Source organism: Epinephelus moara, chromosome 5 (genome assembly GCF_006386435.1).
Source record: "Epinephelus moara isolate mb chromosome 5, YSFRI_EMoa_1.0, whole genome shotgun sequence".
Classification (NCBI taxonomy): Eukaryota; Metazoa; Chordata; class Actinopteri; order Perciformes; family Serranidae; genus Epinephelus; species Epinephelus moara.
This window is the reverse complement of record NC_065510.1, coordinates 7,892,132-7,919,971: the sequence shown is the minus strand read 5'-3', so window position 1 is coordinate 7,919,971 and position 27,840 is coordinate 7,892,132. Positions and strand designations below refer to the sequence as shown.

Sequence of the window (27,840 nt, the reverse complement as noted above, 5' to 3'; positions counted from 1 at the left end):
GCTTTCCAAAATAAGTGCATTATGCATGAATTACTGGCTCATCATTATGTGGGCTACGTACCGATTTTGGTGCGTTATTTTTCATAGGAAAATGTATGATCAGTGCATGAGAACAGCCTGATTCTAACCAGGAGACGACTCAGCTGGTTGCAATCTGCCATCCTCACTACGAGATGCCACTATGAATCTTACACACTGGCACATTAAGGCATAAACCCAATAACTGCAACATCTTTGGTTCAATTGATCAAAAATGTTTTTAAAAGAATACAAAGAATATACTAGACACGGACAAGACAAGGACATCTCAGTAGTACTAGGGGTTAAATCATAACAGCTACTGGGCTCCCATTTCAACAGAGGTCATTAATAATAACAGATAAGAGCCATTCTTAAAAAGAAAAAAACAGCAGATAGATCTATATCTCTTTATGTATACCATTAAAAAATGAAATAACAAAAAGATTCCCTTGGCTGCATAAAGAGGACAGAAGAGAGAAAGACTGTCATCTGGTAGTTGTTTGTCTGCCTGTCCAAGGACTGATAATCCACTGTAATCCAGTGGAGAGCCATTCTTTCAGAAACCAAATGAATCCTGATGCTCATGGTGATATTTCAAACTGGGTTATTCCAGCAGGCTTGTGAGGCAAAATGCACAACTCAGGTTAACAGACACAACTCTCACACAGAGAATCCATTTCAAGGCTTTGTGGATTATTATGCGGGTGTGTGGGTGTGTGTGTGTGTGTAGAGCAGGCTGACTATTCTGGGTCAAAACTCTCCACCTGGGGATTCTACCCAGATGTTTCCAGCTGAATGTGGGTCAGATGCAGTAAGATGGCTGATTACAAAGGATAGAAAAAAGGTTTTACTCACACACAGCTTGATGGATGGTGGTGTAATTTTAGAACCCACAGACAAACGTTGGTGGAAAGAAACTGAGTACATTTACTCAAGTACTGTATAGATACAATTAGGACATATTTTCACTTCACTTGACTTCATTTTCGTCCTACTTTTTACTTCTATCCACTACGATTCTGAGACAAACATTTGAGACAAATATTGGCACTTGTCTACTCATACAAGATAAGAGATAAGATAAAGCTGTATTTATCCTGAGGGAAATTGCTCTGCTGCAGTTGCAGTAAAAAGTGGGATGAGTGCAAATATAAAAAGTGCAGATTTAACCTGACAGCAATAACTTTAACGTTAAAAAGTGCAAATCCAAAATATATGCAATTTATACATTGCCAAAATCAGGTTAATGAGTAATTTTACTCCGGTTTTAAATGTTCAGTGTATCAGATTTAGGCGGATATATTAGCAGAATGTGAAATAATATAATAAGTATGTTTTCTTTTGTGTATAATCACCTGAAAATAAGAATTGCCTTGTTTTTGTTACCTTAGAATGAGCCGTTTGCATCTACATAGGGAGCGGGTACTTGTCGATGGAGATTGCCATGTTGCACCACCATGTTTCTACAGTAACCCAGAATGGACAAACCAAAAACTGACTCTAGATAGGGTCATTCACATTTTGACATTTGCACATCAGCCACTGTGGAAGCCCCTTCGCAGTGAGCAGTGTCGGAAAAACACTGATTTGTTAAAATGTTTTTTCTGTGTTTTTGCCAGTTTAAATCACCGGGTCCGTTTTTGTTTTTTTTGAGAGGAAGAGACCTCTGTGGATAATTCGGCTCCAGGTCAAAACCGTCTGAGCATCTGGATTTTAAGTTATCAGAGAAAATGGTGAGCATTCATTAGCAGGTGCTAGGATAGCAACCCATCTTTGACATGCCAAACAGCATTGGAGAAACTGCTTTATTTGTTGTTTTTATCACAAGGTTTGTTTGCTTTGGACGGGATGAGACCTCAGCAGATAATTTGGTTCCCGGTAAAAACTTCTTAAACAATAAACACTGAAGGAATTCTAACCAGGAGAAGTTTTAGCTGGCTGCAATCTGCAATTCTCACCGCTTGATGCCACCAAATCCTCCTAAATCTTACACACTGGACCTTTAAGTTGCTCTTGATGCATTTGCACACAGTTTAAGAACAGTTTCCATGAAAGATAAAAATAGACATCCAACTAAAAGCAAGGGCAACAATCCTGACATATAACTATCTATTATTTACATTATAACAAGCATGACGATTTTGTAAATACATACAAGTCAAACTTGATGTAAACTGTTAACAGCAGAGTTAAAAGAGCACTGCAATGAACACTTAATGTTGTAACCAGTCGTTGCAACCAAGGTCTGCAGAAGACCATCTCTGAACGAACAACACATTGAAGCTTGAAGCAGATGGGCTACAGTAGCAGAAGACCACACCAGGTGCCACTCCTGTCAGCTAACAACAGGAAACTGAGGCTACAATTCACACGGCCTTGTATCAACGATTCAGGCTGGTGATGGTGGTGACATGGTGTGGGGGATACTTTCTTGGCACACTTTTGACCCCTTAGGACCAGTTGATCATGGTTTAAACACCACAGCCTACCTGAGTATTGTTGCTGACCATGTCCATCCCTTTATGACCACAGTGTACTGTGATGGAAAATTCTGGTATTTGGTATTGCTATGATGTATGATGTGTGTTGCTCATTTAACCCTACTGTGACAGCAGTGAGAGACACCAAGGTTACGAGCCAGGGAAGCTCAGACACCAAGTGTCCTTGTTAGTCTCAAGAGATGTTGTGTCTTAGGAATGTCAAGGCGCCACATATTTTGACTGTTGATGTGCATGTGTTATGGGAACTATAAAGATAGCAGGGCTAGAGGACTTGCTAGGCACTCACTCACTGACTGACTGTTCATGCGGTTGTATATGTGAGTGACTCCATTCATGAATTCTTATTAAAACTCAAGAAAGACAGTCGATGTGTGAAGACTTTTTCTTTAAACTGTTCATTAAATAGTTGTTTTGCCACCACTGTACCCATCTTCTGATGGCTACTTCCAGCAGGATAACACACCATGTCACAAAGCTCAAATAATCTCAAACTGGTTTCTTGAACATGACAATGAGTTCACTGTACTCCAATGGCCTCCACAGTCACCAGATCTCAATCCAATAGAGCACCTTGGAACGGGAGATTCACATCATGGATGTACAGTAAAGCTGACAAATCTGCAGCAACTGTGTGATGCTATCATGGCAATATGGACCAGAATCTCTGAGGGATGTTTCCTTGTTGAATCTGAGCCACCAAGAATTAAGGCAGTTCTGAAAACAAAAGGGGTCCAACCTGGTACTAGCAGGGTGTACCTTAAAAAGTGTCTGGTGAGTGTATGTATACATGTCTATATAAAGTGTATAGAGCATGTCTAGATTTATATTTCTGACAGTAATGGAGATATGAAGCCTACATGTAGCTAATTTAAAATGTGAAGGTACAAAAACTACACAGACTAAAGATTTTATACACAAATCATTATAAAATCTGCTGCATTATTGTAGATTAGAATTATATTAGAAGCAGTTAAAACCAGCTTCACCTCGATCAACAGCAATATATACATAATATAACAATACAATAATCTAATGATATAATAATATGATAAAAGTAAGAGTACTTTTGTCGCCATCTTTGTTGTTACTAATGCATTAATGATAGATAGATAGATAGATAGATAGATAGATAGATAGATGTGGGGCAGCCTTCAGCTACTGTGTTGACTCTCAGTTGATTGACAGACTCTGAGCCAATAGCAATGAAGCTTGGCTGTAGTAGGCGGGGCTTCCCCTACACGGACATCCGTTGTTTAAAATGTCTCCTTAACAACCGAACTGGGAGTCAAACAGCAGAAGTTTTCTGTGGAGAAACGCCTCGTAAGTAACTCAAACCTAGTTATTCATTCACCTTTATGTCGCTCTGTATTTAGTTACTGTCGACAACACACTGTAACTCGTAATATTCCGACGGGGGGGTTTAAATTTTCCGGGGTAGAAAACATCAGCCGGTAGCATCAGCTGTTTGCTATCAAACATGCTAAGCTAATTAGCTAGCTAGTAAAAACTGTTACGCTCGTTACGGTTACTAAGTTGAGCAACCCGGGTCCCGTTTTACAAGCAAACCATTATCTATTGATACCAACTAACGGACAAACCGTCTATCTTGGTGTAAACTATGCTGACATACTTGTTGTTGCTAGCTAGCAGTGGCTAAGTGGTTTTAGCAAGTTCACCTCGTCCCCAGCTGGGTCATGTTACAGAGTGTTCTCAGCTACAGCTCTGTAATACTGGACTGTCGGTGTTTATGCTTTTCTGTCACCCCTTCTAACTGGCAGGCTTGTTGTTTTAACATGTACATAATGTCCTTTATGCAGGAGTCGGAATGGCTGGGACTGGCGAGGGGAAGAAAGAGGAGGCCGACTACAAGAGACTGCACAGCTTCCCTCTCATCAGGGTAAGAAAGAAGCAGGACAGTGCCTCTGGGTACAAGACAAGAACATCCTAAATGCTGCTGAGGGTGACCCATGCTGCAGTGACAACATCAAAATGTGATTTTGATGTTGACTATTGCATTTGCACATGAACTTGTATGTGTTTGGGCAAGTAAAAGTGTCTGTGTCACGTAACTGTTGGGCTGTTTGGAGATGTAAGAAAACTTCACAGTGACACATAGTGCGACATTGTGCGTCGACTTAGTCACTGAAACACATACAAGTTCATGTGCAAATGCAATCGTGACTAATCTGTAGTTTAAATTCATGAGATTGATCATAGTTAAAGCTATGGGTTTGATCACAGACAGACACACAAGTGATTCTTTGAATGTATCCTCACATATTAAGATTTAAGATCCATAGAAGCTTATTTTATTTTACCATTGACTTCTCCCTCTCCTGTAAACAAACAACAAAACACACATACTGTATGCCGATTCAGAAGACTGACCCAGTGTGGTATTTAAAAGTGTACATATTATACAGACAACAGATGACACACAACATAAAAATCTCTGGCTTAAATGGATCCAACATTAGGTATTATGTACTTGAACACCAGCAAAACCAAGCAGAAGTGTGTGACTGTAAGCACCTTTGCTACTCTTTCCACTATTGTGTCTGCTGCACATTTGGTTAGTCACATCATGCTTTGGATGACAGCGTAGGTCTTTAAACCACGCTGATAATCACATACCATTTTTTTTACACTTTGTCATGAGGGTTGCGTTATGCTCAAACAAAACTTGCTCGTTCGGAGTGTTGCCGGAGTGAAAAGGTGCTTGTCTTAAAGAGGGAAGGAGATGTGAAACAATTTAAATATGGTGATGACGGCGTGCGTTTTTAGACTGCCGTCTTTGGAAAGCATTTAGTGTTGTAATCAGCCCTTGACATGAAAAGTGATTTAAATCGTTTGGCGAAGAATGAAAACGGTCAGGCTAATTGTTGCTTTCAGAAGGTACAGAAATTGTGATATTGGAAAGCTGTCGGGGCAGGTGGTTACTGAGGCTACAGCATTTGACCATCCTACAAGCAGTTCTGTAGACAGTCAAGATGAAAGACCCATCTTAATGGTGACACACACCTACGCTGTCATGACAAGCATTGTCATGTGGTGACTCACGCCAACTGGTCAAGACACGCCACTGTCCTGTTTCCCAGCATCAACATGCATCAGAAGGGCAGCAGTTAATCACATTTGCTTCCTGAAGGAGAACATTAAGCCACTGTATGACACGTACGTGATATGACACTTAATATCAGGCCCTAGTCTGTATGGTGCATTGCATGCTGCAGTTATCAAGTGACGCAACGCAGCTTATGTTTGTTACACTTCACACTTGTGATTGCAGCATACAGAAAACTTTTTTGCCTTTATACTGTTCTTTTAGACAAAGAAATATCTTAAGTCAGAATGTTTGATACTTGTTTGTCTGTAGATCACTCACATATTGTATGTCAGAGAACAGACAGATTCAGACGGGAAAGTGCAGACACTTAACATTTGTTTTTTTCTGTAGCATACAGACATGCCAGAGGAAATGAGGGTTGAGACAATGGAGCTTTGTGTTACAGCCTGCGAAAAGTTTGCCACCAACAATGAGGTAAGTGTATATTGTCAGGAATGAATACTTACCATGCTGTTTCTATAGCTAATAGCTTCTGTGAGGTAATTTAATCACATACTTCACTTAATGGATGTATTGTATCTGTATTTATTGTGGAACAGGACAGGCAGGCGGGACATATAATTCCATGGCCTTGATTAGCGCCATATAATGTTGGGAGGAATTTGATTTGATGTGGAAAAGTGGCCGTATTATATCAGACATAGAAAGACCCAGCTTGCCTGGTTAAATAAAGGTTAAATATAAAAATATAAAAAAAATATAAAAATGTACACCGACTGGATAGCAGTATCCCTCTGGAGAGAGATGGAGCCCATCCTATGCTCCGTGTAGTAGCTGAAGCAGTCCACTTTAAAATGCCTTGGGCATAATCTGGAGTTTCACAGTTAGCACTTTCCTCAAAGTGAATTAATTCAAGCCAGAGGGTCATTAACCGTAATATTTTGGGAAAACTGAACAGGGTTTGTGGTGGTGAACAGCTGAAGACATGCTGTTGCTACCGAGCAGACTCATAACTAATCTTTGCTCTATGTGGTGAAAAGTTGCAGATTGATTGATTGAGGGGGATGTCATGATATTATTGGTGAAGCTTTTTGATTTAAGGATGTGAAGAAATGTATTCTCTTGGTATATATTGTTGAATATGTGTAAAATATGACAGAGGGCGTGATCTAAAAGGGTTAGAGAGGCTTTTTCCATTTCATCTCGACTTCAATGTCCACTTCAGACCAAAGATTCATGACGAGACCAGTTAAAAGAAGCCACTACTTGCAGCGCCCTGTTCTAAAATGTTCTAAAAACCTGCCGGTTCACACCAATGCAACTAGATTAGACGGTGTATCATCTCTATGCAACAACTCTCTGTACTTCTGTTCTTATTTCCAGCTTTTCAGGCTGATTTTGTGTCTGACTATAACTTGTACCTTCTGGAAATATGAATGAGGATAGTGAGATATTGGCTACAGTTGCATTTGTAGTAGTGATGAAATGGACTGTATTCATAATAAATACGCCACAATAATATTAATGACCAATTAATTAGTCAATGAGAATGTGTGTGTGTGTGTGTGGGGCATAAGTACATACAGCGAGTGGCAGCAGTGACCCACTGTCCGACACCGGCAGACAGTGAGGATGGAGACAGGGCTTGGTGGGGTTTGGGCTACCTGTCACAGCAAGAGAACGCATCGTCTGCAGCCATTTTGACATGACCAGCAGACTTCACTACAAGCTGATCGCTGTAGAAACAAGTGACATGCTTTACGTTCTAAAACCAGCTGCCGGCGATTTGACCAGCTGAGTTGCAGGTGACACCATCAGCCAGCTTGAGTCGAGCTCAGACTGGCCAGTTCACTCACTGCAACTTGTCTCAGCAATGGTTTCGTCTCGTCGCAAATCTTTGGTCTGACCTGGGCTTGAGAGTATAAGATGTAATTCCCTGTATTAAGTTTATATTATTCATTGATTTATATTGATTTTTTGATCTTTTGTTTCTTGCTCTGTTTTCCAGAGTGCAGCGAAGATGATCAAAGAGTCCATGGACAAGAAATTCGGCAGCTCGTGGCACGTGGTGATCGGTGAGGGCTTCGGCTTTGAGGTCACGCACGAAGTAAAGAACCTGCTCTACATGTTCTTCGGAGGGAGTCTGGCCGTGTGCGTGTGGAAGTGTTCGTAGCACCTCCTCACCGTCCCTCCTCCCCCTCTGACATGGTCACTGGGCTGGGACTGAACACCAGCTACCAGCCAGACGCTGGTTACATTTGTGTTGCGGCAGGTCAGTTTGTCCACACTACCAGCCACTGTGGCAGATAATAAACCGTCATTTGGAGATCTCGTCCACTTTCGAAATGTAGTTGGCAGGGAAAACAGTTGAAAGGGAATCTTGAGTGCGGCAGTCACTTTGGCTGAAAGGCGTAAAAATAGCTTTCTGCCTTGTCTGTCACTTTTCATTTTCTTTTTTTTTTTTTCCAACCCTCCATCCTTCTCTGAAGCTGTATCCATGGTTCTGAACATTTGTGAGCGTGCACGTGCTAGTAAGTTCAACTTTTACAAACTACAGCCAGCCAGGGTCTCCAAAGTCCTTTATCCTCATTCCTCTTCAGGGAGCGCGTGTGTGCGTGAGTGAGTTTATATGTTTGTGTGTGCGGGACACACACATCGTTTTTTGATATAGCATTTCATCGTCACCTTCCTCAGCAGTTTCTACAACAGACAAACTGTCCACACCATCTTTAACTTTCTCTATCTCTTCCTCTCCAACCGCACTAGTCTTTCAATAAAATTTGTAATATTTTTTATGTGTACATATTTTGATGCGACTTGAAGAACTTCTTTTTAAAGACCAGTGTCATCTTCTTACAACTGAAGGCTCTGAATCTCCCGAGCCGAGCAACACTAAACCCGATCCACCTTTTCTCCCTGTAAAGGTGTTTGTAATAATCCCTGATGATATCACTCAGCTGGGTGATATTAGCAATGTGATTGTTTTCATGTTGATGCCAGTTTTAATGATCCAACGCAATGGACCATTTTGTGTGAATTGACCTGATTGTACAATAAACTCGGAAATGTGGTGAAATAGGAACTTAAACTGTCGCCTTTTGTTTCTCACAACATTCGCCAGTGGTTGAAGAGTTACAGACATTCATTTTAGGTTAAATGTATCATAAACAAATTAATTTTTTATGATCATGGCAGGAAAAATAAAGCTGCAGAGGCAAGAGAGAGCAACTCAGAATGGGTAGGAATGGTACAATTATTCAGTCATACAGACAATAGTGACTGCACCAGTAATGCTGAGAGTCAAACAACACATTTCTCTCACGCATCAGTAGATTGCAGTGTTAGAAAAGAGAAAAGTTATGTGCTTCACACGGAGGAATAAGATGCCAGCAGCTGCTTTTGAATGAGACGTAAACAGAGGAGGAGACTAACAAAGATGCCTCCAAAAAGTATCTGACAAGGGTTTATTTTCATAAGGAAAAAGATAAATGATGGCGTGTCAGGGACCTGTCAGACTGCATTAGGCAGGTTTTCCCTGAGACACTGGAGAGAGTTGTGTCGAGAAGATGTCGCCTCACAATTTAAATGCTATTTTCCTCTAAAGCAAATTGACACATTTTGGGGGGAAAGTTTCTCAAACTCCTAGTTTTGCTTTCTGTCTTTGTAGAGTTCCTCATTGAAACCAACAAGCACAATTACGCTCAGCTAGTTTCTGCTCGGTGGTTTCAGTGAGACGTGCTCCAGTTCTCGCAGTACATTTTAAATGCATCAACACAGCAGTGAAAAAATAGTCTTGGCACACCCTTCTGCAGGGCTGCGTGGGAGAAGACATGGTAAGCAAAATATCAAAATAACCTCTGGCACATTAAACATTTCTGAGGCAATTCATGATGTGTAAAATCAGCAAATTAAAGATTAGATCACAGCGAGATGGAGAAATAATGAGAGGTAATATATACTAAGTAAGTGACTCAATAGTTTGGTGCCAAAGGAGTTGAAGGACCATTTGCACCCACGTACAATTACAATTAGTCAACGACATGTGAGACTCACAGATGGATTTAAACAAAATATGAGCCTGTGAAATCGCCTTTATTCCTTTTTGAGTCGTTAAACTTAATACCCAGCTATTAGATAACAAAAGGACAAGTCTGTGATTATCACTTAACTATTTGCAGCATTTATAGGCTACATATAAAAATGTGTAAACTCATTGGACACAGCTTGACTCACAGGATGAAGACTGTGACTATAAAACTGCTATTCTCTCCCTTGCTTCTGCGTGTTACCGTTTCCAAACCCCTTTGCTACAGGAAACAACGACAACCTCTGAGCTAACAACTTGCACACTGTCAAAGATTTGGATCATGAAATAAGGCATGTCTGATGTGTGGTGTCGGTGAACTGTTGTAAAGATCTACAACAAATAAAACAACTTACGAACACCTCAGGAAAGCCCACACTCCGTCTCACAGGAATCTAATGCCTGCTGTTGATCCGTTTCGTGACGTGGCCAGTCGGGAGCTCATTTGCCACATCTTTTAACTCTGGCAGCAGCATGTGCCAGTGACATTGACCTCACCAATGTACCGACTGGCTCCACTTCATACAAGCTTCTGTGATATTATAATAGTACTTCAGTCAGGAGAGACTCTTTCTGAGACCAGCAGCAGCTGTGTCAATCAACTCACCTGGTACTACTCTACTCTCACGCTTTTCCTTTTGTTACAGCTGGGACAAAGTGCTGTGGAGATAGGTCTGGCTATGTGAGGATATTGTATCCCTAAACCTGTCCTTAACCCCAGGTCTGATTCTAATGCCATTTTAATCCTAAACTCTAACAAATCTTGTTTCCAGTGTTAAACTCAGGACTAAAATAAACACAGTTATGACATTTAATAGCTATAAAGTCATGTAACACTGTCGTTAAGCCTCAGCAATAGACTAACTGATAGAAATGTAACAGTGAAAACCGCTGATATGCAGCTAATCAGGAGAAAATGACTCTGTTTTAAATCGTGCAGAGATGGTATATTTAGAGCTTATTTTTAACAGAATAGTTCACAGCTCAGTTCTTAATATTGGCACTGCAGATTTGTGAAAAAAGATGTGGCACCTGCAGATAAATATCTATTATGTGATGTAATGAAGTGTCCCTGTTGCACCAGTGCAGAGGACATTTCGACCTGACAGTGGAGGGAGGGAGGCCGCTATTGTTGACAAAAACCTCAGTATTTGTGTACCCAAACACCATGACCCTAAATCCGGTCACACTGCACCCTGGCTTCACAGATTCGGTGACTCATGTCAACCCGCTCTCTCACCAGTTCTTCTCTTTTCACACTCTTGTTGCCAACACTTTTAGTTTGTCACAAAACTTTCTGTGCAGAAATAGTCAGTGACATGATCTTTGCTTGTTCGTCAGATGAAGGTTAAGCCCCACATTAAGATATCCACATTAAAAAAAGGTATTTTACATGAATATATTCTGTCTATTAGTTATACTGTATCTGTGAATCTGACTGGTGCCTGTGGATGTTTGAAACATAACGAGCAGCATCTCCCTCTGTAGAGTTTTTTGGTCTGAGTCCCGAAACTACTTGAAATGTAAGTTTGACCAATCTCAGAGCTTTAACAGTAGATCATAATCCTCTAGTTAATGAGGGGACAGTTCACCACAAATCAAATATAGATATCTATTCTTCTTACCTGTAGTGTTATTTATTAGTCTAGATTGTTTTGGTGTGAGTTGTCAAGTGTTGGAGATATCGGTCATAGAGCATCTGCCTTCTCTCCAATACAATGGAACTAAATGTCACTCAGCTTGTGGTGCTCAAAGTGCCAAAAATACATTTGAAAAACTCAACAGTCTCCATCCAGAAATCATGATCTGTTTACTCAAGAAAATCCACAGAACTTGTCGTGAGCATGTTGTAGGTAGCTAGCACCCCTGAGCTAGCTTAGTGACTGTTATTTACGAGGTTGAGGGGATGGTACAAAAAAGGGGAGGCATGTCAAATATTTTTTAAGCACTGAGGAGGGACTTGTGTTTTTTATTTCAGCTAAGGAGAGTGGCATACAAATTTAAACGGTTATATTTTTTTCATTTTACGGAAGACTTTTTGCCATGTTATCTTTAAAAATCACCCAAATCATACCATTTGTCATACCCAGAAACTGTAAAAACAGAAGTTATCATGGGATCGATCCTTCTGCCTTTTTGGGTAAGCAGGAGGTGTCACAAAAGTTAGGGAAAGTTACCACGGGGATAACTGGCTTATGGCGGCCAAGCGTTCATTGCGATGTCGCTTTTTGATCCTTTGATGTCGGCTCTTCCAATCTTTGTGAAGCAGAATTCACCAAGCGCTGGATTGTTCACAAGGGAATGTGTGCAGGGTTTAGACCGTCTTGAGACAAGTTAGCCTCACCTTGGATACATCATGTGCGACAAACGCTTCTGTCAGAAGACAAAACAAAAGAATAGTGATATTTAATCAAAATCACAGATGTTTACATCTCATTGGCTAAAAATAAACTGTTTACATGAACTAACCAACATGCATGAAAAACCAAATAACTAATTTGTGGTGGAGGGGGAGTCAATATTTGTGGCTTCGGTGATGGTAAAAACAAACAAACAAACAAACAAACAAAAAAACAAAGTCACAACCAAGCCACCCCCCTCCTTTGATAAGTAAAGAACAGTCCCTAATGTTACAGCTCGGCCAAAAAGGACGCCATTAACACTGTTAGCACTGTTAGCATTAGCACTGTCAAAGCACGAGCTTGTGCAGTGATATTGTAGGCAGGTGTAGTTCTTTAAAATGAAAATAGTTCCTACATGAAACTGCTCACAACAAGGAGTAACCAGGTCATGATTTCTGGAAAGAGACATTGCAGTTGAGTTTTTTTAAATGTTTTTTTTTTTTTGCCGCTACGAGCACCACAAACCGAGTGCCATCTAGTTCCATTATATTGGAGAGAAGGCAGACATCTCCACGGCCGATATCTCCAACACTCTGCAAGTCACACCGAAACAATCTAGATTGATCAATTGCACTACAGGTAAGAGGAGGACTATGTATTTTTGAATTTGGAGTGAACTGTCCCTTTAAGGTCCTTGATGTAGCCACGTCATCAGAAACTCTCCCCTCTGCTGAGCCCCAAGGATCAGAGCTGTTCATCACTTGTACTTTTCTGTTCTGATAAGTTGCTCATCAGAAGAGTTTATCTTTTTAGTATCTTTATTTCAGTGCATCCTGTTTTAGTGTGTCTCTGTCTGAAAAACAACTCAAAGAATTTACCAGAGCAGCAACTCAATGATTTGTCACCACAAGTTATTATTCTTTGAGAGCTTTATCTGACTGTCTTTGAAAGTTAGAGAAAGCTTTTCCAGCTTTGCAATGTCACGAGTAAACAGCTAAAATGGCACGGCCTTTAAACACAATGTCTTCAACACTGACGAATGCGATTTCCGTCCTCAGCAGATGTTCTGGCAAGGAAGTCCCTGTCAACAACACGAATCCATTCATGCCATTTTTGATATCGTGAAACAGTCAAGGTTTTAGAGCAACAGGCATTTCTCTATCTATGAACATCTATGATCAAAATGGATTTGACAGGACTACATCTGGATTTGTGCCAGTATAATACGCTGATAACTTGCGCCCGGATTCACCTGGTTGGCCTATTTTATGTGGAGGAGCCTGCACATTCTGCAATTATTCTAACAACCCTCAGATTAATCCGATGGGTCTTGTGTCAGTAAACATGGCTCCACCCTGCGATGCATCTCATTCATTATTCACATCAGACGCTCTTTATATATCTCCTCCCTCTCCCTGTGTCTCCTCCACGTTGTTAAATATTCATACAAAGAGCCACAGAGTCACACTGAAGGCTCCGCTAGCTTGCTCTGTCTCAACACTGAATTTCTCTCCCCAGGGCACAAAAGAAGGCTCATTATCCAAGCAAGAGGCTCGCAGGAACTTTTAGTGAAGTTGGGGACACAGTACCACAAGAGGAAGATTTTAAATGTCACGCTCGCGTCTCCTTATTCACACATGGGCGAGCTGCTACTGTTTTCTCCCGCTGGTGTTAAGAGGTTATTGCCGTGGTGTTGCATCTACTCAGAGATTATGTATGAATCAAACACAGGGCACATTTTTACTGGATATTCTGTTAAGCAGTGCTGCATTTGCTCCTTTGTCAACTTGTAAACTAGAAAGTGACAGGAACAAACACTGTACTTGTTAGCAAGCTTTAAACACAACATTGAAGTAGTATTATTTCATAAGTGCTTGGGGAGGATGTGTCAGCAAACAGCTGCTGTCATACCCAGCAGACTCGGGTCAACATTAACATTAATTCGGGGTAATGTTTCTGTCTGATCAACTCAACTACCTTGTTCTTCAGCTGCTAAATGCTCCACCATGTGCACCAGCTTGTCGCTAACTTTGTCTGTCTGCCGGTGGGTGCTGAGCTGGTAGCGTACAGCGGATCATTAGAGCTTTTTTGCTGCCTGCTGCAGCTTGAAATAGAGTTAATTAGATCAGAGAGAGTGAGCCAATGCACAGGGTTCCCATGTTCATGGAAAATCTGGAAAACTGATGGAATTTCACAATCTAATATTCCAAGCTCCCGCTCCCGGGATCCCTTCTGTGTGAAGTTTGCATGTACTCCCTACTTCAGCATTCTCTGGCTTCCTCTCACAGTCCAAAGACATGCAGTTTAGGTTGGTGACTGGTGACTCTAAATTACTCATAGGTATGAATATGAGCAGAATGGTTGTCTGACTCTATGTGTCAGCCCTGTGATAGCCTCGCTACCTGTCCAGGGTGTTCCCCGCCTCTCAGGAAAGCCGCTCAGCCTTGCTTCCGATTTTTCCCAGTGGCCACTCGCGGTATTACAGCAAAAAATCCCTTGCAGCCCAGAAAAGCAATTCTCTGTAGGCCACCACTGTAAAAAAACCCAAACATGTCTGTAAAACTGCTGAACCGCAAACAAGGTCAATTATGACTCCTTCTGTTATGACTTTATGGTCCATGGAGGGTTTTTTTTTGCCTTTGATGACAACACAGACGGTAGCTTGAAAGGGGGAGAGATGGGGAACGACATGCAGCAAAGGGCCACGAGCCAGAGGCAAGCCATGACCGTGGCAAGGACACTGCCTTTATACATGGGTGCCTGCTCTACCCACTGAGCTACTGGGCGCCCTGAGGGTTTTATTATTTCCTCAAGCTGAGAAAAGCCATTTAAAACAGTGTGACATCATCACAACGTAAAGTCTGTCAGCCAAGTGGTAACACGTGCATGTTCAGCCACATACTGTGGAAGCAAACCAGGAAGCTGTAAACTTTCTTTAGAGTATTTGCCAGGTGAGCAACTTCATTGGACTGAATTAGCGCCATCTTGATGTCCAGTATCTACAGTAGGTTTGACTCTAACTTCTTAAAGTTAAACGTAGGGAAGACTAAGGAGTTAATGATTGATTTTAGAAAGAAAAGAGAGGAGGTCCTTCCAGTGACAATTAATGGTCAGGAGATTGAAATTGTCGGGTCTTATAAGTACCTTGGTATCCATTTGGACAGTAAACTCAACTGGAAAGACAACACTGATGTCCTAATCAAGAAAGCTCAGTCTAGACTTTTCTTTTTGCGAAAACTTAGATCCTTTGACCTCAGCACCAAACTCTTAAATGTCTTTTATCACGGTATCTTGGCTACTGTTCTCTTTTATGCTGTACTTTGCTGGGGGGCCAGCATATCTGTGGATGACAAAAATAGGATCAACAAGTTGGTCAAGAGAGCTGGCTGTTATCGGTCTTACCCCAGACTCACTCGAGGTCACTGTGGAGAAGAGAATGAGGTCAAAAGTCAAAATGGTTCTGCTCTTTGAAGGCCACCCACTCCACAGTGTTTTTAAAGAACTCACTAGCTCTTTCAGTGAGCGACTGGTTATGCCTCGGTGCTCAACTGAACGACTGAGAAGGTCTTTTGTTCCTGCAGCAGTCAGATATTTTAATGAACACTGTTAACTGTCCCGCTGCGGGTTTTTATGTATTCGTTTGTTTATTTATGCATCATCATGCTATTATGTTATTGATCATGTCTTGATTGGCCTTCATCATGTCTCAGTGGCTCTTAATCACGCTTTGATGGTCTCCTGTATTATCTGTTGTGTGTCATGTTTGTGCTGTTTGTTGGCTGTATGGTTTGACCTGGTGGCAAACCAGTTTCCCTATTGGGATTAATAAAGCTTTCTAATCTAATCTATAAATCTATGGTTCCATCTCCCTCCATGTGTGCCAGCCAGCTGGAATTATGTTTCAACAGACTTTGAACCTGATATGTTTGAATAAGAGAAAAATATTATTGTGACAGTGTGACTTAACGTGTCGTATCATGAATCTCTATGTTCACTTACTTATGACCCGGAGAAAACCCACACTGACACGAGGAGAACATGCAGCTGAGGGGCTCCCCCACCCTGGGCTCGGAACAGGAACCCTCTTGCTGCGAGGCGACAGTGCTAACCACTGCAGCACCGTGCCACCCTTTTCATGGTCATTTGATCTAATGTCCAAATGAAATTATTGTTTACTGCAGCTTTAAGTTCTTCTTTTCTTCTTATTCTAAAACCCAAAGTTGCTGCAGCTGGTAGGGATTTAGCTCCCACTGAGAAAGCAGAAGTCATGTCCTCTGTTGTTATTTTTTTGTGAAGTTTTGGACCCGAAGTGCAGTTTACATTTTATAGTTCAAAGTTGGTTTAGAGTTAGTACGCACAATAAAGTTCCAAGAGCAGAACCCATATTTTTTAGACCCAGTGCCATTAAAATAGACTTTTTTCAGGACCCCACAAAAACTCCATTGCATAACGAATAATTAAATAATTTAACAATACTCCTCACCGAAATTTAATCACTGGCAGAGAGGAGAAAGCTCTCAGAATACTGCCTTTTTACCTTCATGTAGGGAAACTCTGGGACACACAACTGTTTTTAGATGAACAGAAATATAAAAAATATAACTGTGGAAGCAAGCTGCCGGGACTGCAACAGTGTGTTACAGCCACAGGAAATAGAAAAGTAGACTTTTATTAATGTGAAAATACCTTTTATTAGCACGTTAGCTGTAGATGTTGAAGTTCAAAGATAGTTTTGTGCCGTCACACTGTGTCCTCATTCCAAGCATCTCTGTGTTGGAAAAGCTCAGTGCTGTATCTTAGCAACCTCTGTACCACCTGCAATGATGGGTGGAAGGTTGGAGCCTCCCTGTGTGTGTGTGTGTGTGTGTGTGTGTGTGTGTGTGTGTGTGTGTGTGTGTGTGATTGAGAAAGACATAGAAGGCATAGACGGATCTGTTGGGGGTTGAAAATGCAGTGACTGACAACTCACACAATTCAATAGTTGGTACTGAAAAAAGAGACTTGGCGATAGAGAGAAAATGGGTTTTTTGAGAGTTTAGAGATTGAAATTTCACAGATTGCAACAGTCACTCAAAGATGCAGAGGAGGAGTGGAGCGAGGAGGCAGCAGTTAGAGACGGAGAGCGACAGAGGACAGCAAAAGAGAGTGGGGATAAATTTTTCATCTGAACATCGCTCGTGGGCTTTTTTTATTGAGAAATGAGAAACAATCCAATATTAATATGAGTGTGCTTGTGTGTCCTTTTGCAAGCGTGTGCAGGAGGCAGCTCCCGCTTTGACCATCAGTGGCTGTGTGTTTCATTAGCTCACATCCAGACTGAGATAAAAGGGGGTCATAAGTTTTGGGGAAATGGAGGAGGGTGGTGAAATGATGCGAGAGTAAAGAGGCAGAGGGGGATGAAAGATGAGTGGTGTGAAGATAAAGCTTGAAACAGCTTGTTTATAATAAATCAGTGAGGGATAGAGACAGAGAGTGTGCATAGGCAAAGAGAGAGATACTTAGCAAGAAAGAGACAAAAGGCCCAGAGGGCTGGTAGGTGAGTTGAAGTAAGAAAAATAAATCAAAACATTGGAGGGAAAGATGTGAAGATGACAGTTGTGGTGCTGTTTGCAACCTGTCTTCTGATTGATTTCTCTCGTCACATCGCCGAAGGCTGAAGATATCCTTGAGAACTTTTTGCTTCACCCATAAAATTTGTCAACTAAAGTAAGAAAGTAAAAAAAAAGCCTCTTTTTGAAAAATGACTCAGAGGGGCCGCAAAATATGTACACTTTAATTCTAAATTGTGCTGACAACCTTGAAAACCATAAAATATAAAAGACCTCCACGAGCCACGATGCTGAGCAAGGATGCAACAACAATTAAATAAGCACGAGGGCCAACAAGTTCAAGCACACACTAATTTCAATTTAAAGTCACAGCTCCTCGATCAGCACAATGCAAACGCAGCAAAATGACTTACAGTGACAAAGCTCTCTGCACCAAGAAAAGCTCAGGGTGGACTTTTTGTTTCCTTCATTTAAGGCATCCTTGGATTTTGTGAGAGGCACTTAATATTGGAGTTACCATCACTTTTATGATTTTAACTACAGATTCCTTGTTTGTCATCAATGGTGGCTGTGGCCCTGAGGGCAAACAGACAAAGGCAACAGATTGAAGCAAAACCATGAATCTGGATGATTCCATTCAGGGCACAGGGGGTTACTGAGTGGTTTGATGAATGTGAAAATAACGTGAATCATACAATAAGACCTCCAAACAAAATACACATCCTCAAGATCAGGGTTTTTCAGGCCAAGGACCCCTTAGCTCAAAGAGAGACAGAGTAGGAGCTCCTGACTACATATATTGTATGAAATTTAATTGCATTTGAGATAATTCTGATTATTTTTGTGTCTTTTATTTTTTTTTCTTGTCTGTAGCTGCTTAAGTCAGCAGCATGGTGAGGGGCATTAGCTTCACTCTGTGCTCTTTCACTGGTGGTTTCTTAGGTGGACGATGTGTCAAAGTGTCTTGCTCGAAAAGACAAAGACAAGAATGTTTGTACACTTGGAATATTAATAAAACTAATTGGGCAATGTATTTTAATAGTACAAAAATGTTAGCTAACTAGTTCAACCTAAGTTAAAGACAGATGCTACACAAAAGTTTTGTGAGTTAACCTACAATTAATGTTGTGTGTGTTTTAAGAATAGACAAATTTATCTTTGCCTATAATATGTTGGATAAAGTGTTGGGCAGTGGCGGCACTACAAGTAACGACTTTACAAACTTAAAGGGGCAAAAAGTGAAATCGTTTCACCGCTAGGTTTGCTGTTGTGCACTGCCTGTAGACCAAAACAAAGTGTGTCATGAGCCACTCCTTCCTCTACCTCTGCTCTCCACACCCACCCCCCCACTCGCCTCGTCTAAACTTAGTTTAGCAGTTAGCGATGTCTTTCACTCACTCTCGGTCTCTGCTGTGTTTAGCTATTCCCCTGCCTACTTCAATGATGATGGTACCTGTAATTAATGTAATATATTTGCTGAGATGGAGGCGAGGCTCAGTGACTAGAGGAGCTGGTAGAAGTGCTCCATAGCTGTCAGTTACTCCAGTAGCCGGTGGCAGCCAACTCGGCTAGAGCCATCGCCGGATCCCGGCTAGTGCTAATACTGGGAGCTAATGCTAACGTTCCGACTCTTCTCTGTGAGAGCGATGTTCTAGCCTGGCAGGCAGCCCGCGAGCCCGGGCTACATTTTACAATGCTAATTGCAAATGTTAGCTGGGCTGCCGGGCTACTCACCTAACACAACCGTAACGCCTGACCCATTGCTGGGACCGAGCCGCTAATAACTCAAGCTCCAGACATTAACCCATGCTACGATTGCAACATTAAATTTAATCGAATCAACATAGCGACATGTGCCTAACGTTACTGTAACACTAATTAAAACAGACATTTGACTTTATGTTGTTACTTAACTGTTACCTGTCCAGGAGAAGAAGAGCTAGCTCCGAGTCAAATTTTAGCCTGTTTAGCTCTTGCAGTGCTCTCCACCTTGGAAATGCAAGACCAATGTTAATCCAGGTTCTGTCCCTTTCTTTATCCGACAACTTCTTCGCCAACGACCGTTGTTTCTTTAGCGGTAATGTCGGATCCTGGTTGTCTTCAGGTGAACGTTTCGTTCCACTCTCCGCCGTTTCGCTTCAAAAATACGCGCTGCCATTGCTCACTGGCTGTGGCCTTTTATAGGGAGGGAGGGCCAAGGGCTCTGAGAGGAGGGAGGAGGCGGCGATTCACAGGAACGTACATGAACGTGCCGTGCAGCTGGACCGGCTTGTAAACAAGGGGCTAGAGATCAACACAGAGAGAGGGTGTGTGACGTCATGCTATACNCAGCGATTCACATGAACGTACATGAACATGCAGCTGGACCGGCTTGTAAACAAGGGGCTGGAGATCAACACAGAGAGAGGCTGTGTGACATCATGCTATACTCCAGATGAAATTACACCTCTAGTTCTTCACATAGCAATTTTTTAATTCCTTCAATCTAGAAATGATGAATTTCCGCTTATTGCCCCTTTAAGTAGGCCTACATTTCTAGTATCATCAAAAAGATCCAAAATTAGAAACACTTATATCCATTGATGAATTTAAGGGCATCATAAAGAATGTGGTGACAGAGATATGTGCTTGTTTTTCTTGAGAGGCCACTATGTCTGAATAGTTGTTGTTTTATTGTGGAATGTATTGCATGTTGTATTTGTTTTGATTGGCTGCTACCTCGGTCTGTCTTGTAAAAGTCTTCCTGGTTAAATAAAGACTAAATAAAAAATAAAAGGTTTTAATGTCACTACTTTCTGAGACAAATAGCTTTTCAGTAATGAAGCTGATTGATTCTGTAGTGTGGTAGCGTCCACAAAATTTTCAAGCTATTTTTCCCAGGAAAGGCTCTAAATTACAGCAGAGTTTTTTTCGGTGGAGGTCTGGATAAATATAAGGATAATCAAACTGAGGATGAGTATTGTGTAAGTATTACGTTTACGCTCATGTGCTTGTGTCCACTTCCTGTTTTATTTTGAAATGTGTTCTCATTGGGTTTATTGAGTTTCCCCACCTTTGTTAATTACCTCATGTGTTTCACCTGTGTCTTGTTCCACTCACCTGTGTGTCCTTAGTAATCAAATCTTGTGTATTTAAAGCCCAGTGTTTTCCTCATTTAATTGCCAGATTGTCACTGTTGCCTGAGTGTGTTCATGCTCTCCAGCCTTTTGCTCGTGTTTGGCTCCTTGGTTTTTGCCTCTGCTTGGATTTATGGACTTTGCTTTTTGTGTGGTCTCCCTGAACGGACTTTTCTGCCTCCGCTGACTGCCTTCATGTGTTTGAACTCTGACCTCCTAAATAAAGATCTGGATTTTAAAAAATGTTCTTGGTGTTTTGTGTTTTCCTCTGCAACTGAGTTCCAGTTTTGTACTAGATCGTTACACAGCCTAAAATGTACTTTGTGTTATAGTGTGGATTAGCAGCTGTTAGCATGCTAACACTGCATGTTAACTTGAGCATCCAAACTGAGGTAAGATAAGATGAGCTATCGGAACAGGAGTGCAGTCTTGCTGAGTCACTGGCGTTGCTGTTTGTCTTGTTTATTTCATATGCACTTTCATATCTCACTTTGAATTCGTAGAAATCCGGCGCTTGGTCAGTGACTTCTGGCGTCAGACACTGACAAAAAAATCTGTCCTTTCACGTTGGCATAATATGCAGCTGGTCACTGTTATTGTTTAATGGCGCCTGGTGGCGACAGGGGAAACACGGGAGGATAAAATGAAAGTTAAGGCTGCGGAACTCCGACTAGGGTGGGCGGGAGGAGTGGTGGATGGGTCTGACAAACACTGACTTTCACCCGAGAGGTTGGTGTTTGCTCCCCATAAGATAGCAAAGCCAAACCCCGTTTTTTATTTCCTAAACCCAACTAGGTGTGTGTGTTGGCTAAACATAACTATGCGCATTTGTAGTTAAAGGACAAAAACATCAATTGTGGTGTTGTACCAACGTAGAGTGTTTATTTTGAAAGAGACAGTATATTAAGGGTAAATTTCCTGTGAAAACAGAAGTGTATTTTGAAAGAAGACAATGCATGCAACAGGCAGAACTTGACACAGTGTCCTAGAACGTCAACAACCGATGCACCCAGGGTACCTTGCATGTCGCATCTCAACGTGGAAATGACCAAACTTCGATATGTGACGAGGTCGGAGTGAGAATGTGTTTTCATATGTCATCAATCTATAGATCACAAAGCATGTCTACAGTGCAGTTATTGATCCCTCTCCCTAGACACGCCCCATAAAAACATTTATCTAAAACCAGCGACGAACTTTCATCTTCTCATTGACTGACATCCTTTCAGATGTGTCCTAGTCTTTGAATTTAAATCCTCTGAATCCAGAGAGACAACAGAGTCCGTTTACATCTGTGTTTCTTTAGTCAAAGAACGTTGTAGACTGATACTCACTCATTAGGAGGAACTCATCCTTATAGATGATAAACACATTACACACACAAACATAATAATCTTCCTTCTGTCTCCAGCAGCTTTTACTGCCACTGTGGTTTTCATAATGTTCAATTCCTTTGCCTCATTTGCATGTTGCTCATATTGTAATCTGAAACATCCATGTTTAATGAGTGCTGATGAATAATACATGAATATGACCACCTGCCTGAATACAGGAAAAAAAACACTGCACTAAATCTGTTCAATGCCCTCTATTAAACTGACAGATATTAGTCATTTTGAGGTGGGAGATCCTTTTTATGCACAGTCGATATACATCATAGAGATAGTCATGTGGGTATGACACATGCATTTTGATTAAACTCTCTCAGATCTTTCACGTGGATCGCTCTGCATGAACGCACTCATATACAACATGTAGATACACGCACACACACCGACTTTAAAGAGCCATACTTCACAGAATCAGTGTATCCTGCGGGACTCTCCATGAGGTCTGAGGTGTTTGAATCAAAGTCAAACACACACACACACACAGAATATGAAACATCTGTCTCGCCCACTGCTTGGTTATGAAGTCGTACTCTGATGAATCCTCTGACAGACTGCAGATAATTTACTATTTATGTTCACGCAGTATATTTACACACACATTTTCCAATAACTACTGACTAATGCTGCCTCTCTATTTTCCTTTCTTTCCCCCTCGCAGTGCGGTGTTAGATCTGCAGGAAACACTGTCTCAAAGCCAAAAATGTGGGAGAGATTTATCTGACCAAACCAAAACTTTGAATCATCCTGTTTGAGGGAATTCAGTCTGCCTCTAGACTTCTGAGTTGCTGCCCACATATCCTATTTTTCTCAGTGATTCAAATAGTGCAATTAATAATAGAGTGGGGCAGGGATGACGTTTTTTGCATGCCAATCCAAAATTTAACATCGCCCTGGTTCCCTCGATAAAAAAGCCAATAAGATTTATCCATTGGATTTTGGATAATCGCAGAAAATAAGCTCTGAGGCAAACAAAAGTTGATGTTACTCACACATTTTGCTCAGCAAGATAATCTCCACAAATGAACTCCTCTTTTATGATTTTTTTTTTTTTAAAGTAAGAAGCTAACGTTAGGCTATAAACAAACTACATTACGGTTGCGTGACTTTAACGTCACCACCACAATGAGGCTGTAAAACCGTGTTTGACGTGATGTAGTCTCATTTGGCAACTTGTTAGCAACCTCCATTTTGAAGACACGTCAAAGCTTCAAAATTCATAAGTGGGGTGTTAGAACAAAATGTAAAAATCTTTTAAGCTTGTGTTAACTACAGACTTATTTCAGGCATCTAACCAAAAGTCCATTCAAAAAACCAACTGACTTTGAGATGAGGGAACCGGGAGAGCTAAAATGCTGACTGAAGCCCCGTTTCCACCGAGCAGTACGGTACGTTACACTTCAGTTCGGTTCCACTGTGAAAAGTTGTGGATGGTACACAGATCTGGTACTAAAAGGTGGAGCTGTGAACACTGCAGTCTGTTGATTGGTCGATAGAGGACGGTCACTCTGCTCAGGGCTGAGTTGTGTCTGGTTTTGAGGCTCATGTAACCACTGTTCATACTGTGGAGAGTTTTATTAGTAAACTGTAACTATAAAATGAAAGGATGTTTTGCTGCCTCTCACAGCAGCTGGAGCATGAGAAAAAATAACTTAATTCACTGGGCCGACTGCCGGCAACTTTCACGGTGGAACATTTACTTGCTATGTTACTCATGAGTTGACAGTTGACGTCGTGAATCCATCAGCACACCTTAAATTTCACTGTGACAACACTGACCACTACTGAAGTTTTTATATGACATAGTAATGAGTGGGTCTTCAAACGTTTATATGTATTAATTTTGATCGGACAGCATATATTGAAATCCATACAGTTGTGGAGCGTCACTCCTGTGGGCCTGCAAAAAATGCAAAGGACTGAATGCACAAACTCGCTATTTTTAAATATCCCATGAGAGAGACTCTCACTGCAGCCTGTTTTATTTTGTTCAGAAAATGTCACCATGCGGCCTCGTTCTGTGGAGGATAAACAAGTTGCAGACTTCTATTTATGTCACTGGTAATGAGGAAATACAGTGAGTGCTGGACAGAGCAGTGAGTGATAACTGTTTTTGCGGTGGAAATGCTTAATGGACCTAGGGTCTAGGCTCCATGTCTGAAGGCTCACTTTTGTTTCCAAAGGTACCATACTGAAAGTGTCTGGTGGAAATGGGGCTTAATTTCTATGTTGTTGGACTCATTCCTGCACAGCTCTATATGGCAAAACAAAATGGCAATTCAGTCTGCTAATGAGGAAATACAATTTACGATTTTTAATGACAAAAGACTAAAACACTGAATTCTACAACCAAGGCCTAAATACAAACAAACCAAATACTGTTATTATATACAGTATGGTGAAACTTTGTGTTATCCCACAAACACATGGGTCTCTGCTCTCATGAGCTTCTTGATGGACAGTATGGTTTGATCTGCTATACTAAATCTGGCAAGAGATAAGGCTGTTGTGTGATGTATGTGGGAGGGTGTTTAAAACAATAATTGGGGGTAATGTTTTTAGACTGATGTTGTACAGTACCTCATACAAACTGCAGATTGATGTGTTTAGGATTCAGACGCATCTAGCAGTGAGGACTGCAGATTGCAACCAGCTGAACTTCTCCCAAGTGTGAACTCTCGAACTCTTCAGTGTTCAATGGTCAGGAGGTTTTACTGGGAGCCGAATTATCCACAGAGGTCTCCTCCTCTCCAAACTCAACGGATCAGGGATGTCATTTATAAAACAGTGCGTAGGATCCATACTAAAAATGTACTTACCAACAAAAGCCAAAAATGGTGTGTGCCAAAAAAACACTCAACAATTTCTACAATCAGGCTTCCACCTCACCATCTGCGTCGCCCATGTCATGTCTCCAAAATGTTCATAAGCATGGGTCAAAGTTTCTCCCATCAAGTCTGTTTTTTCTTTTATAGATCACAACTTTTGCGTGGGAAGTGGCATACGCCTCTTTTGGGCCTCGTTTTGTACATATGCAGTGTTTATAAATGAGATTTAAGCTGGTAAAAGCACTGAATAAAACAGATTTGTGTAAAAAAACATCAGTGCTTTTCCAACGCTTCTTTTCGCGGAGGGGCTGCAAAATGCGGTGACCGATGCGAATATGATAATGGCCCCATCTAGAGCCAGTGTTTGGTTTGTCCATCCTGGGCTACTGCAGAAACATAGCGATGCAATATGGCGATGTCTGTAGATGAGGAACTGCTCCCTATGTAGATATAAACGGCTCGATCCAGGGGAACAAAAACACTACCCTTCATATTTTAAAGAAAACATACTCAACACACTTAAATCTGCTCTAAGATCAGGGTTTTTTTTATTGTTTTTTTAATCTCTTTAATGATAATCAGTCTATTAACTTTATATTATTTATAGATTCCTTTATTCCACTGAACTCATTGGCATATTTTTTATTTCTGTTTTTTATTTTATTACTCATTTATTTATGTGTCTACATGTTACTGTATGTTATGTTATACCATGTGTGCAAGGAAAATTGCCCTGGTGGGATTAATAAAGTTGTCTGATACTGAATCTAAACGTTATTATAATATATTCCATTTCTGCAAATATATCCGCCCTAAATCCTACACACTGAACCTTTAAAGGCGCCGTATGTAAGAATGTGGCCAAAACGGTTACTGCACTCAAATTCAAAATACTGCCGCAAGTCGTGTCCGCCCCCTGTTTGAGCAAGTCCGGCTTCTCTGCTGCTAACGCTGCTGCCGGGATACAGCTGAGGAGGAGCCGGCTGCTAATGCTATGTACCGGGACACTGCTAATGCTGCTTGCCGTGCTGCTAACGTTTGTTTTTCAAAAAAATCAGTCGGGTCGATGACCCACCTGCACATGGGCTACAATGTATGATCGAAAATGAATAACAGTTGAAAGTATTCGAAATGTCCATCCCCGTCTAGCTATGATGCTAGTTAGCCAACTTTGGCTAAAGCTTACCTGTCGAGGAGAAGAGTAGCCACTTCGACATTCGATTTCAGATTCTTCTCCGCTTTCAACCGTCTCTACCGTTCAAAAGCATCTCCTATATAGACCCTCGCTTTGCCTCGAGTTTTGTCTTGGCGTTTTTGGGAATCATAACGAGGTCATTTGGGTTTAGTCGCACCGTCAGCCATTGTAGCTCAGTCGTAACTACTGGCAACCCGGATGCTGAGACTCTACTGACTGTGTGACTGGTAGACAGCGGTGGGTGGCGCAACAGGCCAAAACACAAATTCATAACATGAACATGATTTGCGGACCGTAATTTTTTTTTTAAAAATGCAAATATTCTGGCCGGCTATTGTTGTCGGTGAGATCAGTATGTTTATATAACATCATTGTGTATATATATATAACATCATATGTTTATATTAACATTATTCCTTAGTCTCTGTGACATATTAGGATGATTTTATGACTATTTGCTTTAGATTTCTTACATATAGCTCCTTTAACAGTGTGAGTTAGTGCGTGAGTAAGAATATGTCTCCATCTCTACATTGTTGTCAGAAGTGCAACAGAAATTTAAGGTTTCAGCTCAAAGCAGGAGTACAAAAGGGATTTCCTGCTCATTGAAGCAGATGTAGAACTTAATTCAGAGATTGTTAAATGCTCTTTTATATTGTAACCGACGCTCCACATCAAAGACATCATTTCACAGCATTTCAAATGTCAGACCATCAATGCAGAGTACAGATCTTGCTGCAATGTTCAAGTTTGTCAATGTGTGTGTACTGAAGTCCTGACTGGATGTGTTAATGCAGTCTACGCTGTCAGATTGCCATTCCAATACCGACTGATTAGCATCAAAGTCTTATGAGTGCTCTTAACATCTCCCATAGACGCTGCACAATACATTAACATCAAGATCTTCACATCTGTCTATATGTGTTATATTAATGCACCTTTTTTTGAACAATCATCTCTGTACATTGCATATTCTTTTTATTCTTTGAACCTTTGCACATTCCTGCCCAGCTCTTTAATTTTAAACACTTACATTGGACATATTTTAAATAGTATTTTTTGATATTCTACTCTAATGTTAGCTATTTTCTATTTTTGTCACCCATGCACCAAAACACTAAAGCAAATTCCTTTATGTGAAAACCTATTTCTATTTTAAATCAAGCTGTCTTTTGAAGTGACTTTCAAGGGAATCAGGAGAATAGGGTTAAATTTTTAGATCATCAGACACACTGTGCAAGTTAAAAAGTAGGATTTTGAAAGGTCTAATGCGCTGACAGAAGGACACACAAGACAAATAAAAGAGCAGAAGGATTGCAGACTTGCAACCAGCTGAAACTTCTCCCAGTTAGAATTCCTTCAGTGTTCATTCCTCAGGAGGTTTTTACCTGTGGAGGTCTCTTACTCTCCAAAACAAATGGACCAAGTGATTAAAACCGGTTAAAAACCCTGATTAAAGCTATTTCATGTTACAAATCAGCGTATCTCTGATTTCAGTGACTCTTATTTTGAGGTGATTATACACTAAAGAAAATATACTTGCCACTATATCCCCCTAAATCCTACACACATGACCTTTAAAAGAGAGAGTAAACACATTGATCCGTGTCTAGATCACTTTAACCTGGCACCCCTCCCAACCTGAGGCTGGTAGCAGAAATGGAGAAAAGTACAAACAACTGTGTAAAGGCTGACTGGATACTGAATAGAGTACCATCTCATTCCACTGGGAAATAACAACAGCAGCAG

The 27,840-nt window shown here is 41.0% G+C and overlaps 1 protein-coding gene across 1 annotated transcript; it reads left to right on the top strand.

Annotated features, from left to right (window-relative positions):
- The first annotated feature begins 3,759 nt into the window (after positions 1–3,759).
- On the top strand, positions 3,760–8,671 carry LOC126389649 (dynein axonemal light chain 4). The gene is made up of 4 exons (XM_050043352.1): positions 3,760–3,842; positions 4,340–4,419; positions 5,980–6,063; positions 7,598–8,671. The coding sequence occupies exons 2-4, from the start codon at positions 4,348–4,350 to the stop codon at positions 7,760–7,762; spliced, it is 321 nt and encodes a 106-aa protein (XP_049899309.1). The 5' UTR covers positions 3,760–3,842; positions 4,340–4,347; the 3' UTR covers positions 7,763–8,671.
- Positions 8,672–27,840: the final 19,169 nt, after the last annotated feature.